Raw genomic sequence first — 15,188 nt, forward strand, 5'->3', positions numbered from 1 at the left:
ATTTGGAAATTGTTCACACATCCATTCTTAATTCATACTTTGCGCCTTGACTCCCGTTTGTGTTTGTCCTCGCTCCTATTTCAAGGACTTTGGTTGTAGACGTATCCTATTGGCCATATTACAGGTAAATCAATATATCTGTGCAACGTCACCGCGTTTTATGCCACTATTGGCCAGATGACATGTCAATCATTGTACGTCGCTTTTGTGATGCCTGCCTGTAACCAGTTTACCTACAGTTAAGCTACTGTGACGTAATTTCGTAAAAGAAGATACATATAGTACTTTATGTACTTGATGCATTTCGTCGTTGGTTTGGTGAACAATGCTAGCAACCTTGCAAAAACATTACACTAAGATCCGCCCTCGTCCAGCAAACACGGCTGCCATTGGTGCGATTGAATGTCAATCTGTCATCGTCTCCGCCCAACAACAGTACAAACAGTTCATTTTGAAGGGTTCAACCACGCGAGTCGAAGAGGCTTGGAGTAAACGAAGATTTGAGAGCAGCCACCTTTAAAAGATGAGACAATGTTAGCCAAGGGGGTTCTTTTTTTGTGTATATGCTAGGTAAAAGGCAGCAACCAAACATGTCACTTGCGCGCTGACACTTGGGCATCTTAACAGCAACCATGAAGTTCGCTCAGTTTTTGATGAAAAACAGCTCGGTGGCCAGCATACCCAAGCAAGTGGAGAGGTTTTCCAAGTTCTCTCCATCGCCTTTGTCAATGAAACAATTCATTGACTTCGGTAAGTGTGTTTTGTCTGTCATTTATTGGACAAGGTCTTCTTCTATTCAATGCAAGGGTAGCTATGCTGAAAGAAGACCATCCATACTGATTCAGCAAAAAAAATACACTTTTGGTATTTTGTACTCGACACTCCCAAGAGTTCTCTCAATTTCTGTGGATTTAAAAGATAAAAACAAACAAATGGAATCAATGGACCTTTGAGACAAGGCTACTTCAAATCCATAATCACTAAATTTGACAGAACTGGGTCAAAGTTTGTTTGTTTGCTAAGTGAATTTTTATGCCCCCCCACGTGACTGCAGGCTCGGCCAATGCGTGTGAGAAGACCTCCTTTGTGTTCCTGCGGCAGGAGCTCCCTGTCAGACTGGCTAACATCATGAAGGAAATTGATTTCCTCCCAGACAAGCTCCTCAGCACTCCTTCCCTAAAACTCCTCACCAGTTGGTAGGATACGCCACACATCATCATTTACAGTAACTTTTTCACAAAGTAAATGCCACGCATCTTTGTGGTCATTTGTGTCAGCCATTGTTGTTTTGTTGACTCCGGCAGTAACATTCAGACGGGGCAGGTTTACACTCGCATGTTTGAGGCCGTACACGTTCATATCAAGGTACTTGTGCGTACATGGCCTCAAGTATAGAAGATGATGCACACAGAGGGAACACCCAAACATCAGTCATTCCCATTCATTCACCTTCCTATCCATCCCAAGGCAATAAATCACACTAATTTGACATCCATTCATTCAGCAAACAGTACATAACTTTCTTTGCAATTCCATACAAGTATGCCAGAAAAGCACTTTTCCATGACAGACATTTCCCGAGTATGACGGTTATTTTGTCATCACTCCCTTGTTATGTGTTTGTGCACGAGTCACGTGAAGTCACAAGAAAAGGTCAGCACCCCTCCCCCACTATTCCCCCAACGGTGTCCTATCGCTATATTTGGCACCCGTGCCAACTGTACCCTTTGTGCTGCTCAAGAATATGATTTTTGCAGCACAGTTTCATCCTAATGAACTGCAGATGAGTGCAAACCAGTAGTTATGTTAGTTATGTTTTTACAACAGGAAATAGAGAAGTGGAGGTCAGTTCACGGGCAAGCCCGGCAAAGACACATCCTTGCTGTTCACCTTTCACCTACTTTCTCCTGCACTTGAGTGTGTGTGTTTCTGTCATTCGCAAGTTCCATATTGCAGTCTCCTTCCTTCACTGGCCTCAACTCCAGATATCAAACATGAAGAACTGTACTTTTCAGTGATTTTGCATGAAGCCTTACACATATAAACAATCTTAATGATTCTGAAGGGTTGTTTGCTTTTGCTTCCCTCAGGTATTCACAGAGTTTGTTGGAGCTTATAGAGTTTTTGGAGAAAGATCCAAATGATAAAGACGTCCTGACTAGGTAAGGAATCCACTCACACAAACATAAACAATAGTCCAGGTTGTTGTGAAGAAAAACTGGATTGAGTTGTCTGACAGTCCCAAAAAGCTACTGTCAAAAGATTGATGATGCTATTGTGGCTATAGATACTGTTACACAACCAGAAATGAGTGCCTACAAAATGATTACACAGTAGAACCTTGCTATTCACACTAACTGTAATAGAGAGGCCCGTGAAAATGTCTATTCATGGTCTACACTGCTGCATCAAGGCTCTGCTGTCGATAACTCTGATTTGCTTTAGGAGGTCAGTTTTATTATCGTCAAACCGAATGCCTCACTCGTTCACGGTGCAACCAAAAATAAATGGAACTGTGCTTGGACCATTTTTGGTGGAGTTAAATACACAAATGGCCTAAAATCCAGCATCCAGACAGTGATAGAGATCACCCCCAAAATTGAATCAGTTATTCTATATCCCAAGTCCTGACAATTTCATCAAAATCCATTCAGACCTTTTCAAGTTATTTTGAACGCGAACAAACAATCAGCAAAAACATAATGAAAAAAATAAAAAAAATAAACATAATAAGTGGGCATACAATATAACTGCACCACATGGACTACATAGGTATGGAAACAAATGTTTACACTATAATATACCTGCAAAACAATACTGTTTTACATGGAATTGTAACCCTCGAGGCATGCTTGGTAATTTTCTTTTGGCGGTATGTGAGTGTGGGCTTCCCAGAATGCCTTGCGGTTTGTAAACTGGTAATGTTTTGTATGTATATTAGTGTGTAAGGAACCCGCATATTCCATATGGCAGTTACACTATGTGTTCCACATGTGGAAATAAATAAAACAGCAACCTTTGTTCAACAATAAAAATCATAAAGGTCATAAAGACAGTGATGATTAATTAATGCTCTTTTTCAACGTACAGTTTGTGTTGTTTATTTAAGCTGTTCTGTTGGAGCTCAAATACTAACACTACATCCATCATGTCTTTATCCTCAGCTTCACGCAGAATCTGATTACAATCCGCAATCGGCACAACAATGTGGTGCCCACGATGGCTCAGGGTGTGGTGGAGTACAAGGAGGCCTTTGGCGTGGACCCCGTGACCAACCAGAATGTCCAGTACTTTCTGGACCGCTTCTACATGAGCCGCATCTCCACACGCATGCTCATGAACCAGCACAGTCAGTATAGTACTCGGTGATTATCAGTGAGTTCATCATCACATTAGATTTTGTTAGAAACCTTCATTGCGACCCACATCACTCCACTGTTGTCTATGAAATATACTCATCTTATTTTCGTGTGCACTTTACTGACTTCAGCGTTGTTTCGCACTGTGTCCTGTAGCTTTAATCTTCGACGGCAGCGTGAACCCGGCCCACCCCAAGCATATCGGTGGCATTGATCCCACCTGCGATGTGGGGGAGGTTGTAAAAGGTAATGAATGATGGTTCAATCCTCCAGACACATACTGGATGGATCATCTGTTGTCAAGCACCAGTTGTTTGTACAGATTCATGTCTGAATTTAATCACATTTTTATAGTGGGTATAAAGTATGGAGTGCGTGCTATATATATTCAGGACATAAACGGGTCTGTTTGTTGCGTTGAAGAGTTCATTTAAGGGAGTGAAAACACAATGTTTACACATCGAGTTACTTGTATTTCTTCCACATAGATGCATATGAAACGTCAAAGATGCTGTGTGAGCAGTATTACCTGACTTCCCCTGAAATGGAAATCACACAAGTCAATTGTAAGTATTTGCCGTATATTTAAATGAATTTATACTTGAGAACTTGCCATAAGTTACTCCGTAACTCTGCCACCCTTCCCATCTTCAAATCTAAACTCAAAACTCATCTGTTCAAACTTGCCTATTCCCTTTAACTGCTTCACATGGTCCCCCCTCCCCCGATTTATTGTATGCTCTTATTTATTGTATGTTGTCTTTTATCTTGTATTTTATATTGGTGTTTTTATCTCCTGTACAGCGACCTTGGGTGTCCTGAAAGGCGCTTTTAAATAAAATGTATTATTATTATTATTATTATAAGTTTCTCTCAAAAAATAAGCCATTTACAACATAAATACGACCCGTGCTTGTGTGTGTTGGTGGCGGTGGACAGGAAGTGACTGCGTTGGTTATGGCCGCAATGGTAACCTGTTTTGGATCATTTAAACCTGCAATTGTTCTGGTGATGGGCGGCACGGCGGTCTAGTGGTTAGCGCGCAGACCTCACAGCTAGGAGACTAGGGTTCAATTCCACCCTTGGGCATCTCTGTGTGGAGTTTGCATGTTCTCCCCGTTTTCTCCGGGTACTCCGGTTTCCTCCCACATTCCAAAAACATGCTAGGTTAATTGGCGACTCCAAATTGTCCATAGGTATGAATGTGAGTGTGAATGGTTGTTTGTCTCTATGTGCCCTGTGATTGGCTGGCGACCAGTCCAGGGTGTACCCCGCCTCTTGCCCAAAGACAGCTGGGATAGGCTCCAGCACCCCCCACGACCCTCGTGAGGAAAAAGCGGAATGAATGAATGAATGTTCTGGTGATCAAACCTGATGCAAACCTGATGATTAGTGACACTTAGTAGGTTATCTTCAATGATGAAACAACATGATAGAGTGAATTGTGAATTGCTGTAATTCCAACATGTTGTGTTTTTTTTTCCCCCCATCATGTTACTCGATGTCACACAGCCAAAAACCCTGACCAGCCCCTCCACATTGTTTATGTGCCATCGCACCTCTACCATATGCTGTTTGAGCTCTTCAAGGTACAGTGAGCAATAGCATACCAGGCAAAGCAAAACACTCCGACGACCTCCTGTATTATGTTGTCCATCAGAATGCCATGCGAGCTACAGTAGAGACCCACGAGTCAAGTCCAGTGTTGCCTGCCATCAAAGTACGAGTCTCACTGGGCGCCGAGGACCTGACTATCAAGGTAGATAAGTCCAAAAGTTATGACCTTGTAGATAAACTAGTAATCTATTTCCTTACATAGCATGTGTTTCCTTCATTTCTTTTATTTTTAGATGTCTGACAGAGGAGGAGGAGTCCCTCTGAGGAAGATTGAGCGTCTCTTCAGCTACATGTACTCCACAGCTCCCAGTCCTGTACATATAGACAATGCTCGCAACGCTCCTCTGGTGAGCCTTCTGATTCCCATTGACTGTGTTTCTTAACACTTCTCTAGCCTAAAGCTTGTGTTTGCTTTTTAAATATGACATCCAGCACCGTGTCATTGCGTTATGGGAGCGGTGCGGCTTAATCAGCTTGTTAATCAACATATTACAAGGTGCAGTCCCAAAACTGCAAAGCAATCCCTAACTATTTAACGGTTTGTTTTTGTTAGTTTGTTTTAACTTCCTACTGTAAACACAGTAGGGTTGTTATCCTGATCTTACCTTCCTCCGCCCCCAGGCCGGTTTCGGTTACGGCCTCCCCATCTCCCGTCTGTATGCCAGATATTTCCAAGGAGACCTGCAGCTCTACTCGATGGAGGGCTACGGAACCTCAGCTGTCATATACTTGAAGGTGACAACAGCACAGCCGTCCGAACTATGTCAAAAATAACCCATCAGCTGCTCACGTACGCAGCCTCGACACGTGCCAAGGAATGATGTAACACAGATGATACTGGATGTGCCCTTTTGTCAGCGCTCTCATGTGTTTGAACTCCTTCACAGGCCCTGTCCTCGGAGTCGGTGGAGAGGCTGCCCGTGTTCAACAAGTCGGCTTTGCGCCACTACCAGGCCACCACGGAGGCTGACGACTGGTGCATGCCTAGCAAGGAGCCAAAGAAGCTGGGCAGAAGCGAGAGGACACACTCATAATGGATTGAAGGAGGTAGTGCAGAAAATAACGGGACTGAAAAAAAAAATAGAGGAAACAAGAGTTTGGCCAGTTCCAATCAGAAGGTGACATCATTTCAATTGAGTGGCCATTTGCCACTATCCGCTTTTAACGTATTCACCGCTTGAAGTTAGCTGTGTTGAATTATGCTTTGTCATTTTTCAAAAATCTATAATGTTTCTGGAGAAATGCACATAATTGACAGTCTTTTAAATTGAAAACAGATTCATTACATTTGTAGGTGGTTTAGAAGCGGGTTATAAAACAAATACTGTGTTAAAGGTGCTATTTGTAAAAGCCAGTGTTGTCACATCACTTTAATATCCAACATAGTAAAACAGATCATAGGATCCTTTTTATTTAATTTTTTTACACAATCTTGTACAGTTAACGTTTGACTATTTTTTTTTTTTTACAGTTTTTCATGCAAGTACTGACTCTTTGTTTATTGCAACAGCCTTTGGCATCTCATCCTTTTGGTAAAGGGACCGGCAGATACTACCTAGCTTTTTACATTTAGCATCTTTAATTACATATTATAGCTAACACGCATTCTGCTGTTTGGCAGCAACATTTCTTCAACATAGGTGGTAGCGGTTTTACATACAAAAGAAAAAAAAAGGATAAGTGAATGCTATTTAATTTTAAAATAAGTTATGACATTTTTACTTTTAGCTGATACACTCTGCTTCCCATCAAGTTGAGGTCATATGAATGTCAACCAAAAGGCCTATTCCAAACAGAACCACCCCTCCAGTATTTTGCCATGGTGGTTCTGTTCATTTGATGATTTCATTATTTGCCTTCATCTACGTAGTCACTCTCTCTGTTATATGTCTCTGCCATTGTGGCCCAACTTATCAACAATCCAAACAAATTCAACCACTGGAAAATTTCATGGATAAGACCGCTGATGAATGTAAACTGAGCTGTGCCATATTTTAGTATATTTGCGTGAATGTGCTCCACGAATGTTCAATTCCATATGGAAAAAGTAGATGTGCTGTTATGTAATGTGAAGATGTTTGAACAACTGAAATAAGAGGAGAGATGCTGTATTATTTGCACGTGAGCACTTTCCTACTGTAGCCAGAAGGAAGTGTTATCTAATATCAAATGGCCTTTGGAACTAACCCGCATATACTCTACTTTATGCTGACAAACAATACATCACTTTATATGCATATTAGGGAAGCTGTATATTGCATTTTTACCTCTCCCTGTATTCATTTCATTATCATTTACATACATTTCCTCTTACCTAAAGGTTTCCATTTCACAAGTTAACAAAGTCTCTGTCATCATGATCTGGTTCAACACTAACCCCCCAAAAATAAAATAACAAAACTAAGAAAATACAAAAAAAAAAACACCACTGCTCCAATGTGTTGTTCTTTCCTCCAGCAGATTCGTCGTACACAGTTTGGCAAGAGTTAGATAAAGCAAATATTTCATAGAGCTACGTGCCATCACAGTGTGTATTAGGGAAGATGCAGCAGACACAGTCCACTGGCTATGTTTGCTCCCTTCATTAGTGGGCTGTTATGTCATGACCCAACCTGGTTATGTTCACATCAATTATTTGCATGATAGCGCCAGCCAGATAGATAATGTTCTGTCAACTGTAGTCTAGTCCAAAAGTATTTGCCTGAAGGACCTCAAGCACAAGGGTACTTTAGGACAGTTTTGAAAGTTGTTTTTTCTTCAACATTTATGTTTACTTTTGGAAGGAATTAATAATGGGTACTTTACCAATTCCTTTCCATTGAAAATAAGGTCAACTCTATTAACACACGCAAAAATACACAGGAAATACATTAATTCATTTTCTACCGCTTTTTCCTCGCGGGGGTGCTGGAGCCTATCCCAGCTGTCTTTGGGCGAGAGGCGGGGTACACCCTGGACTCGTCGCCAGCCAATCACAGGGCAGGAAATACATTACATATGAAATAATTTGAGTTTTACACAAAGGATGGAACTTAGTGTTGATGCAGACGTCTGGTATTTTTAATTAATTTTTTTAATTAATTAAATAATTAAATAGTTTCTCTCAGAAATTGCTATCAACCGGAACTTTATTTTGCCCCATGGCGGTTTACTTTGCAGTCAGTGCGTCAGCAACCCTTTTTACGGTACAAATACCTGGCAAACAGACCAGTTTGTTACATGAGGCAACAGTCAGTCCTTCAGCAGGCTTATGCTTCCCATAGATCAATTAATTGAACACACCATAAATGAAAATTAACTCAATAATTTTTGCTGGGTTCAATATATTGCCATGTGCATGCGTGTCTGTTTTCCTCATCTCTCACCCCCAAACAGGCAAGAAGATGGTATACTCCACGCATTGGTTTCAGCACCTTGACGCGTTTCTTCCGTAGAACAACAGCATGAACGGAGTGAACCCCTTTTTCAGTCATACAATCTTGGTCGGTGAAGACAGTGCCAGTGACATACACAGTGGCATATCCTTGTGAGGAGCAATGCAAGGTAATGTATTTTTCATTTTTTTTCCTACCTCTTTTTTTCATGTTAAAATCTCATTCTCGTGTATCGTCCTGTCCCATGAAGTGAGTGTCTCTTGACGTCCCTACTTATGTATGTATGAGTGCAGTCCACTGTGTTTGTCAAGTGTTTGTTCTTGCAAATATCTGCAGGCTGGTTGCCAGGTAGGTAAAGAGAAAGTAACAAGGCTTGTCATCCTCCCGACTGGTATTGAATGTTCTTAGTTCACATCCTCTTTTGTCCAGGAGTCAGTACAGTATCCCCTCAGGTTTCAACAACAAATAGCTCTTAATGCTGGATGGTAATGGGAGATGAGCTACACCTCTTTCGCAGCCGCCGCCCATACTGCCTCTTATGGCACATCTGGTCAGGTGCAGCAAGCTACGAGGGGTGTTGGTACAAACGGCGTACAAAGAGTCGTAGAATTCCTTATGTCGCTGAGATAGGACAGAGAAAACATGATTAAAAGACAGGAGAGTCTATGAAAGTCTTCATTTTGGAGTTACCTCATAGCAGTCATCAGGAATGGCAGTTCTCCACTTTCTTGTAGGCTTCAAACGTCCATAAGAGTTGACCATGATCTCGACAACTTTCGGGTAGTCGTGGCAGGACTGCAAGACCTGCACAGGAAAACATGATACACACAAGCTTTCCAATCCACCACCATGGTCTCCGTACCTTGTGGAACTGTGGTGGATAGATCCTAGCTGCGTTGTAGTTGAGCAGCAGCTGATAGCAGATCTCAGGTAAGGCCGTGTGCCTTACATCAGTCACTTTGATGAGATACTGAATGGGAGAACAGCCGTTCATGTCCATGGCTCGTGTACCTGCTCCGGCTTCTAGCAACATCTGCATCAAGATATGATCGCAGTTCCAGGCTGCCTTGTGAAGAGCAGTTTTCTGGTCCTCCTCTTGAAGGTTGGCATCTGCAAGAAAACATCAAAATGAGCCTGCAGTTCTGTATACTGATTATGAGGGGAAATTGCATCCAGACCTGCTTTGTGATCCAACAGGAGGCGGGCGACCAGATGGTGATCTTGGCTGTAGGTTTGTTCTTTGGGGTCAAAGGCCCAAAAGGCGGCGGTCATCAGGGCGCTCTCTTGGAAAGAGTTGAGTCCATCTACACATGCTCCGTGGGCTAAATAGAGGGCCACTAGCTCTGGGATTCCAAATCTGGCTGCGGTGTGTAGCGGTGTGTCTTCTTCGTTGTTGTGGCTGGGGGCGTTAACTTTGGCACCTCCATGAGAGAAGAAAGATATTCCTGTGTCTTTTTGGTACAAACCTATGAATGGGCTTTTTTTTTTGCCTTCAAGGTTCTCAATGTGCTTTGACACAGTCATGATCATGAGTCATTCGGAAAGACAAACAAATACGGAAGGAAACCAGAGTACCCACAGAAACCCTCCCATTGACAAACCTCCTTATGGGTTACTAACCTTTCAGGATGAGCAACTTGGCACATTCCACTGACTCTTTGGTGATGCAGTAGTGTAGCGCTGCGTGTCCGCTCAGTGACAGACTGTTGACCTTTGCGCCGTGCTCTAACAGCAGAGCCACACAGTCGGCGTTGGACACCTCGCAGGCCACGTGCAAGGGCGTCTTCCCGTTGGGCATTCGGTTAACGGCAGCACCTTCCTCAAGGAGTACCAGTGCAGTTTCCACAGCGTTGTACATCATGCAAACGTGAAGACCCATCGCCCAGGATTTCTCCAGTTTGTAGCCCGGTAACCAGTACCCTGTTGCGAATCAGACACACTGTACATGTATGACTTCCTAGCACCATCTAGTGGATAAACTACACAATGGTTTACCTTACCTTGTTTGTAAGAAGCCAGGACCATCCTTGGGTCCTCCACCTCCAGCACAGTGTCAATATCGAGCTTGCTCGTGTGCAGAATCCGAAGGACCTCCTGTGCATCGTTGGTCTGCAAGGCCGCCAAGTACTGCTGCTTCAGCTGTTTGACAGCCACTTGTTTCGAGCTCAAATCCTCCATGAACACCTCTTGACAAGAGGGCCCTCGGCCTATATTAGCTACACCAGCTAACTCAGCCACAAATACTCTTCTCACCGCATGGAGGATATTGGAAATACATGTGCAAAGAACGATAATGAAAGATTCAAGCATTACCCGCACTGGAAGCTTTGCAAAGGTTTCCACGCCATAAGCCACAATGTATAATGGAAAACAACAAAAACAACGCAAGGCAACAAGTGGCAGGAGAGGGAAATTGAAGCAGAGTGAAATATAAATAGAAGGGGAGGGACTGCAGAGACTGGAGCCATGTGTGTTTGAATTTGGGTCAGGGAGTCTGCAGGCCACATGCTGAAAGCTATTCATTTTAACATGCTAATTAGTATTGTTTTCAGCACATTCCAAAAACTACCCAACTGATTTCCATGACAGTTTTGGGACAGATAGAACATGAGCGGAGCCAGAATATTAAACATCAGGATTAATATGGATTTTTTTTCTTGCGGTGAACTCAAACTAAACTGGGAGTGATTCTGCCAGTTTATTCTCTTATTCTGCTGTGTGCTGTCAGACATCATGGCAACAGTTCACTCGTGCTGGTTTGGTGCTAAATGGGTTATGGCAGCTGTGAGAATCCTTTGCACATTTGCAGAGAATGCGCCCCCTTTTTGCAAAATGGGCCCCCTGTGGATGGGCGGCTTATTTTATGACCCCGAGACTTGGCAGAGGGCCTTCATATCAATTATCTTAATACATAATTTAGTGGGGGAGACGAAAAAACGAATAAAATCCAACCACTTCCTAAAATCACACCAGTTTTAGCAAAGAATAATCCAACACATCAGTGACAGCACATTTTATTGGGTGTGACAGGTTAATCATAGCTGCCCTTTCAAACTTTTTCAGAATGCAAAAAACTTGAGCAAGATAAAGGAAGAGGAACATAAGCATACTGTGGCAACTATGTGAAAGACAAAATGTCAACTCAGCCCTTTATGGGCACGACTCAAACATTGTTTTTGTTTTGGCCTGCCATGAGCACCAGTGTCTCATCTATATACGTTGGATTCATCACACCAAGTGGGATAAATTCTCCCGTACGCATCCTCAATTTCCTTAAAATGCCTTAACATTTTTGCTCAAACAGTAATTTATATAACATTTGGGGGGTGAAATTAATTCCACAATCCAGGATAAATAATTGTGATTTAGTTTAAATACAGAAATAAATAAAGATGGACTGCATTATTGCACGGAAGCAACTAATCGGAATCCTGTTGAAAGAAATCAAACAGTGTTGCTCTGGTAGGGATTGCATGTCCTTTCCAGTGTAACATCAAAGTCTAGATTTTTTTTTTATCACAATGCCTGAGCACAGAGGAGAACCTTACACATCATATATATATATACTGTATATGGCTGCCGTCCTAAATATATTTGTAGTCTTACATCATTTGTGATTTTTCTGTCAGGAAAAAAAAAAAAAAGATCACTGTAGGGAAATTTTCTAAAATTTCTAAAGGCAGCATTTGGGTATTTAAAGTGAATAGAAAAAGAGGTCAAAGCGGGTTTACAAGCAACAGTATATTGTATATATCAGAGGGAAGTATTAGGTGATTTTTTTTTTTTGTATTTGTTTTTTATGGAATAGGTTTGGTCATTTACAAATTTCTCCATTAGAATCAGTCATAAAGTGTTGGGTACATTTATGCTGCAAGGACCTAACGTTACATTTACAGTATTTGCACTTCCAGTGTTGAAAAGTTCCAGTCAAACAAAGCAGCATGGCGACACCTAGTGGTGATATCCGAGCACTGCCTCCGTATGGTCCAGCTTCTGTCGAATCATACCATGTTCTACTAGTGATCTAGGTATCAGAGTAGCATAAAGAGGAATATTATTAAAATGGCACATCAGTAATCCTCACTGTACAGGGTTGATGCATCCAAAGGTCCTGGAAGGGCTAAAACAGGTAGCTCTGCATTGGATATAGGATAAAGACGCAATGACTATTTCACATGTTCTGAAGGTGAATAAATAAAACCAATGAACAGCAACAAACATTAAAATAAATTAGAAGAGAGTCATTTTGTAAATGCCTAAAAAGAATCAATGTAAAATGAGACAAAATGAAAGGGCAGAATCCTTTAACCCAGCTTTTTGTTTTGGTTTAAATTGCTTGGTGGTAGAAAAAGTTCTCCCCAAAATCTCCAACAGTAATTTTGGAGCTTAAACCTGTAAGAAGGCATCCCACACGGTTCATTTGTGGGGCCTTTTGACTTTCGGTACCCACGAGTAATACGCGATACAAGTTGTCTTATCGGGCTTCTTTCTGCTGCTGCTGCTCCTGCTCTCTCTTTCGGAGTTTCTCACGTTGTTTCTCCACTTTCTCACGGTTCCTCTTGGCCTTCTCCATCAGAACCTTAAGATCCTTAATCTTTTTCTTGATCAAGGTGCGGTCCTGGGAAGAAGTGACTCCAAGGACCTGGAATAAGGACAACACAGATGTTCATTCATTCATTTTCTACTGCTTTTTCCTCACGAGGGTCGCTGGGGTGCTGTCTTCGGGTGAGAGGCAGGGTACACCCTGGACTGGTCGCCAGCCAATCACAGGGCACATATAGACAAACAACCATTCACACTCACATTCATACCTATGGACAATTTGGAGTCACCAATTAACCTAGCATGTTTTTGGAATGTGGGAGGAAACCGGAGTACCCGGAGAAAACCCACGCATGCACGGGGAGAACATGCAAACTCCACACAGAGATGGCCGAGGGTGGAATTGAACCCTGGTCTCCTAGATGTGAGGTCTGCGCGCTAACCACTACACCGCCGTGCCGCCAACACAGATGTCAAAATATTAAAATAAATATGTAATATTATTAGGAAAAATGTGTCATTTTAGTAGCATTAAGTTGAAATATTAAAGACAGTAACGTAAACAACAAATTAATTTGGAATTTTTGGAAAAATCTAAATATCTACATATCAAAATGGCCCTCGCATCCTTTCATTTTACTATGTGGCCCTCGGTGGAAAAAGTTTGGACACCCCAGATCCAACAGCACTACCTCCCTCAGGTACTTATTTAAGACATTTACCTTGAGGTCAGCACTTTCCAGTTGTAGCAGCTGTTCACCATCTATGTTTTTGGCAGTGAATTCTGGGATATGTTGCTCCAAATTGAGGCCCATGAGCCAGCGGGACACTTGCTGAATGGTCCACTCTGCGACGCTGCGGTTCTGCCACTGATACTGCTTGGAAAGCCGGCCTTCATCCAGGATCTGTAGATGAAGCTTGGTGAGTCCAACACAGTGATACCCCAATCATATTTGACCATGATTTTCAAATGTACAATCAAATACAATACAAGACACTGTATTGTATGACACGGATAAGAATTCTCCACTGGATCTTTCACCGAGTTCTCAGACTTCAGCTGTTATTTAGTGTGATTTGGCTCACAACAAATCCAGTTGTGAAGAATTCAACAAGTGCTGCTCACGCTGCTGTATCAATGTTTGGTAGTCATAGGCACAAATTGGCAGCCACATTTTCATCAGACTACCCCTGGGCAGCTGTATCTACAGATGTACAATACCACCACCAGTATGTGACTTAGGAGTGAATGAACAATGGGTGCTTTGGGTGCCTTGAAAAGTGCTATAAAAAATAATCCATTATTAATATTCATTCATTCATTCATTTTCTCCCGCTTTTCCTCCTGAGGGTCGCGGTGGGTGCTGAAGCCTATCCCAGCTGTCTTCGAGCAAGAGGCGGGGTACACCCTGGACTGGTCGCCAGCCAATCACAGGGCACATATAGACAAACAACCATTCACACTCACATTCATACCTATGGACAATTTGGAGTTGCCAATTAACCTAGCATGTTTTTGGTATGTAGGAGGAAACCCACGCATGCACAGGGAGAACATGCAAAATCCACACAGAGATGGCCGAAGGAGGGATTGAACTCAGGTCTCCTAGCTGTGAGGTCTGCGCGCTAACCACTCGACCGCTGTGCAGCCCCATTATTATTAGTAAATATAAATTAAGACGGGCTGCACGGCGGTCTAGTGGTTAGCGCACAGACCTCACAGCTAGGAATTCAATTCCACCCTCGGCCATCTCTGTGTGGAGTTTGCGTGTTCTCCCTGTGCATGCGTGGGTTTTCTCCGGGTACTCCGGTTTCCTCCCACATTCCAAAAACATGCTAGGTTAATTGGCGACTCATACCTATGGCCAAATTGTCCATAGGTATGAATGTGAGTGTGAATGGTTGTTTGTCTATATGTGCCCTGTGATTGGCTGGTGAACAGTCCAGGGTGTACCCCGCTTCTCGCCCAAAGACAGCTGGGATAGGCTCCAGCACTCCCCGCGACCCTCGTCAGGATAAGCGGTAGAGAATAAATGAATGAATGAAGTTAAAGGTGACCATAGGGGTGTTATTTTATGGCTAGAGGGCTCTAATAAAGACAGCTGGGACAGGCTCCAGGCAGTAGAAAATGAATGAATGAATAAATGAAGAAGACTGACGGGAGAACATAGCATTTAGTGTTGTGAAAAACACATTTTAGATCAACACTGGTGTACCTAATGTTGTGAAAAGCAATGAGAATAAACATTTATTGTTCTCACCTCATCATCTATCATATCCAGACTCTGCAAGTGGC

General features: G+C 42.5%; 3 protein-coding genes across 9 annotated transcripts in view; 1 reads left to right on the forward strand and 2 right to left on the reverse strand.

Annotated features, from left to right (window-relative positions):
• Positions 1-442: 442 nt before the first annotated feature.
• Positions 443-7,399, forward strand: pdk4 (pyruvate dehydrogenase kinase, isozyme 4). Of its 3 annotated transcripts, XM_058047808.1 has the most exons (11): positions 443-750; positions 1,055-1,196; positions 2,091-2,162; positions 3,165-3,349; positions 3,516-3,605; positions 3,848-3,925; positions 4,872-4,948; positions 5,020-5,118; positions 5,210-5,323; positions 5,598-5,711; positions 5,864-7,399. In XM_058047808.1, the coding sequence occupies exons 1-11, from the start codon at positions 633-635 to the stop codon at positions 6,008-6,010; spliced, it is 1,236 nt and encodes a 411-aa protein (XP_057903791.1). In that variant the 5' UTR covers positions 443-632; the 3' UTR covers positions 6,011-7,399. The 3 variants fall into 3 exon arrangements, 1 of the variants encoding a protein (XP_057903791.1); XR_009119413.1 differs by lacking the exons at positions 5,020-5,118; positions 5,210-5,323; positions 5,598-5,711; positions 5,864-7,399 and having other exon boundaries at positions 3,165-3,365; positions 4,872-4,941; XR_009119414.1 differs by lacking the exons at positions 4,872-4,948; positions 5,020-5,118; positions 5,210-5,323; positions 5,598-5,711; positions 5,864-7,399 and having other exon boundaries at positions 3,165-3,375; positions 3,848-3,886.
• On the reverse strand, positions 7,344-10,778 carry asb4 (ankyrin repeat and SOCS box containing 4). The gene is made up of 6 exons (XM_058047796.1): positions 10,351-10,778; positions 9,971-10,270; positions 9,529-9,771; positions 9,213-9,460; positions 9,041-9,154; positions 7,344-8,971 (listed from the first exon to the last, which is right to left on the reverse strand). The coding sequence occupies exons 1-6, from the start codon at positions 10,658-10,660 to the stop codon at positions 8,783-8,785; spliced, it is 1,404 nt and encodes a 467-aa protein (XP_057903779.1). The 5' UTR covers positions 10,661-10,778; the 3' UTR covers positions 7,344-8,782.
• A 570-nt stretch (positions 10,779-11,348) lies between these two features.
• Positions 11,349-15,188, reverse strand: part of ppp1r9a (protein phosphatase 1, regulatory subunit 9A) — a 43,674-nt gene continuing 39,834 nt past the window's right edge. For 3 of the 5 annotated variants that reach the window (XM_058047743.1, XM_058047744.1, XM_058047742.1), the window contains exons 17-19: positions 15,154-15,177; positions 13,615-13,797; positions 11,349-12,992 (exon numbers count right to left, since the gene is read on the reverse strand). In XM_058047743.1, the coding sequence (XP_057903726.1) occupies positions 12,825-12,992; positions 13,615-13,797; positions 15,154-15,177 (375 nt within the window). In that variant the 3' untranslated portion in view covers positions 11,349-12,824. The remainder of the gene's footprint in view (positions 12,993-13,614; positions 13,798-15,153; positions 15,178-15,188) is intronic. The other 2 variants (XM_058047746.1, XM_058047745.1) reach the window with 1 other exon arrangement.

The sequence above is a fragment of the Doryrhamphus excisus genome, chromosome 14 (genome assembly GCF_030265055.1).
Source record: "Doryrhamphus excisus isolate RoL2022-K1 chromosome 14, RoL_Dexc_1.0, whole genome shotgun sequence".
Lineage (NCBI taxonomy): Eukaryota > Metazoa > Chordata > Actinopteri > Syngnathiformes > Syngnathidae > Doryrhamphus > Doryrhamphus excisus.

Excerpts from the sequence above, each read along its gene's own strand:
- asb4 (XM_058047796.1), bottom strand. The coding sequence starts at position 10,660 with ATGCTTGAATCTTTCATTATCGTTCTTTGCACATGTATTTCCAATATC. Across the intron at positions 9,461-9,528 it reads CCTGTTGGATCACAAAGCAG|ATGCCAACCTTCAAGAGGAG; the intron begins GTCTGGATGCAA and ends GTTTTCTTGCAG. Across the intron at positions 8,972-9,040 it reads TTCCTGATGACTGCTATGAG|CGACATAAGGAATTCTACGA; the intron begins GTAACTCCAAAA and ends GTCCTATCTCAG.
- pdk4 (XM_058047808.1), top strand. The coding sequence starts at position 633 with ATGAAGTTCGCTCAGTTTTTGATGAAAAACAGCTCGGTGGCCAGCATA. Across the intron at positions 2,163-3,164 it reads GATAAAGACGTCCTGACTAG|CTTCACGCAGAATCTGATTA; the intron begins GTAAGGAATCCA and ends CTTTATCCTCAG. Across the intron at positions 5,712-5,863 it reads CAGCTGTCATATACTTGAAG|GCCCTGTCCTCGGAGTCGGT; the intron begins GTGACAACAGCA and ends ACTCCTTCACAG.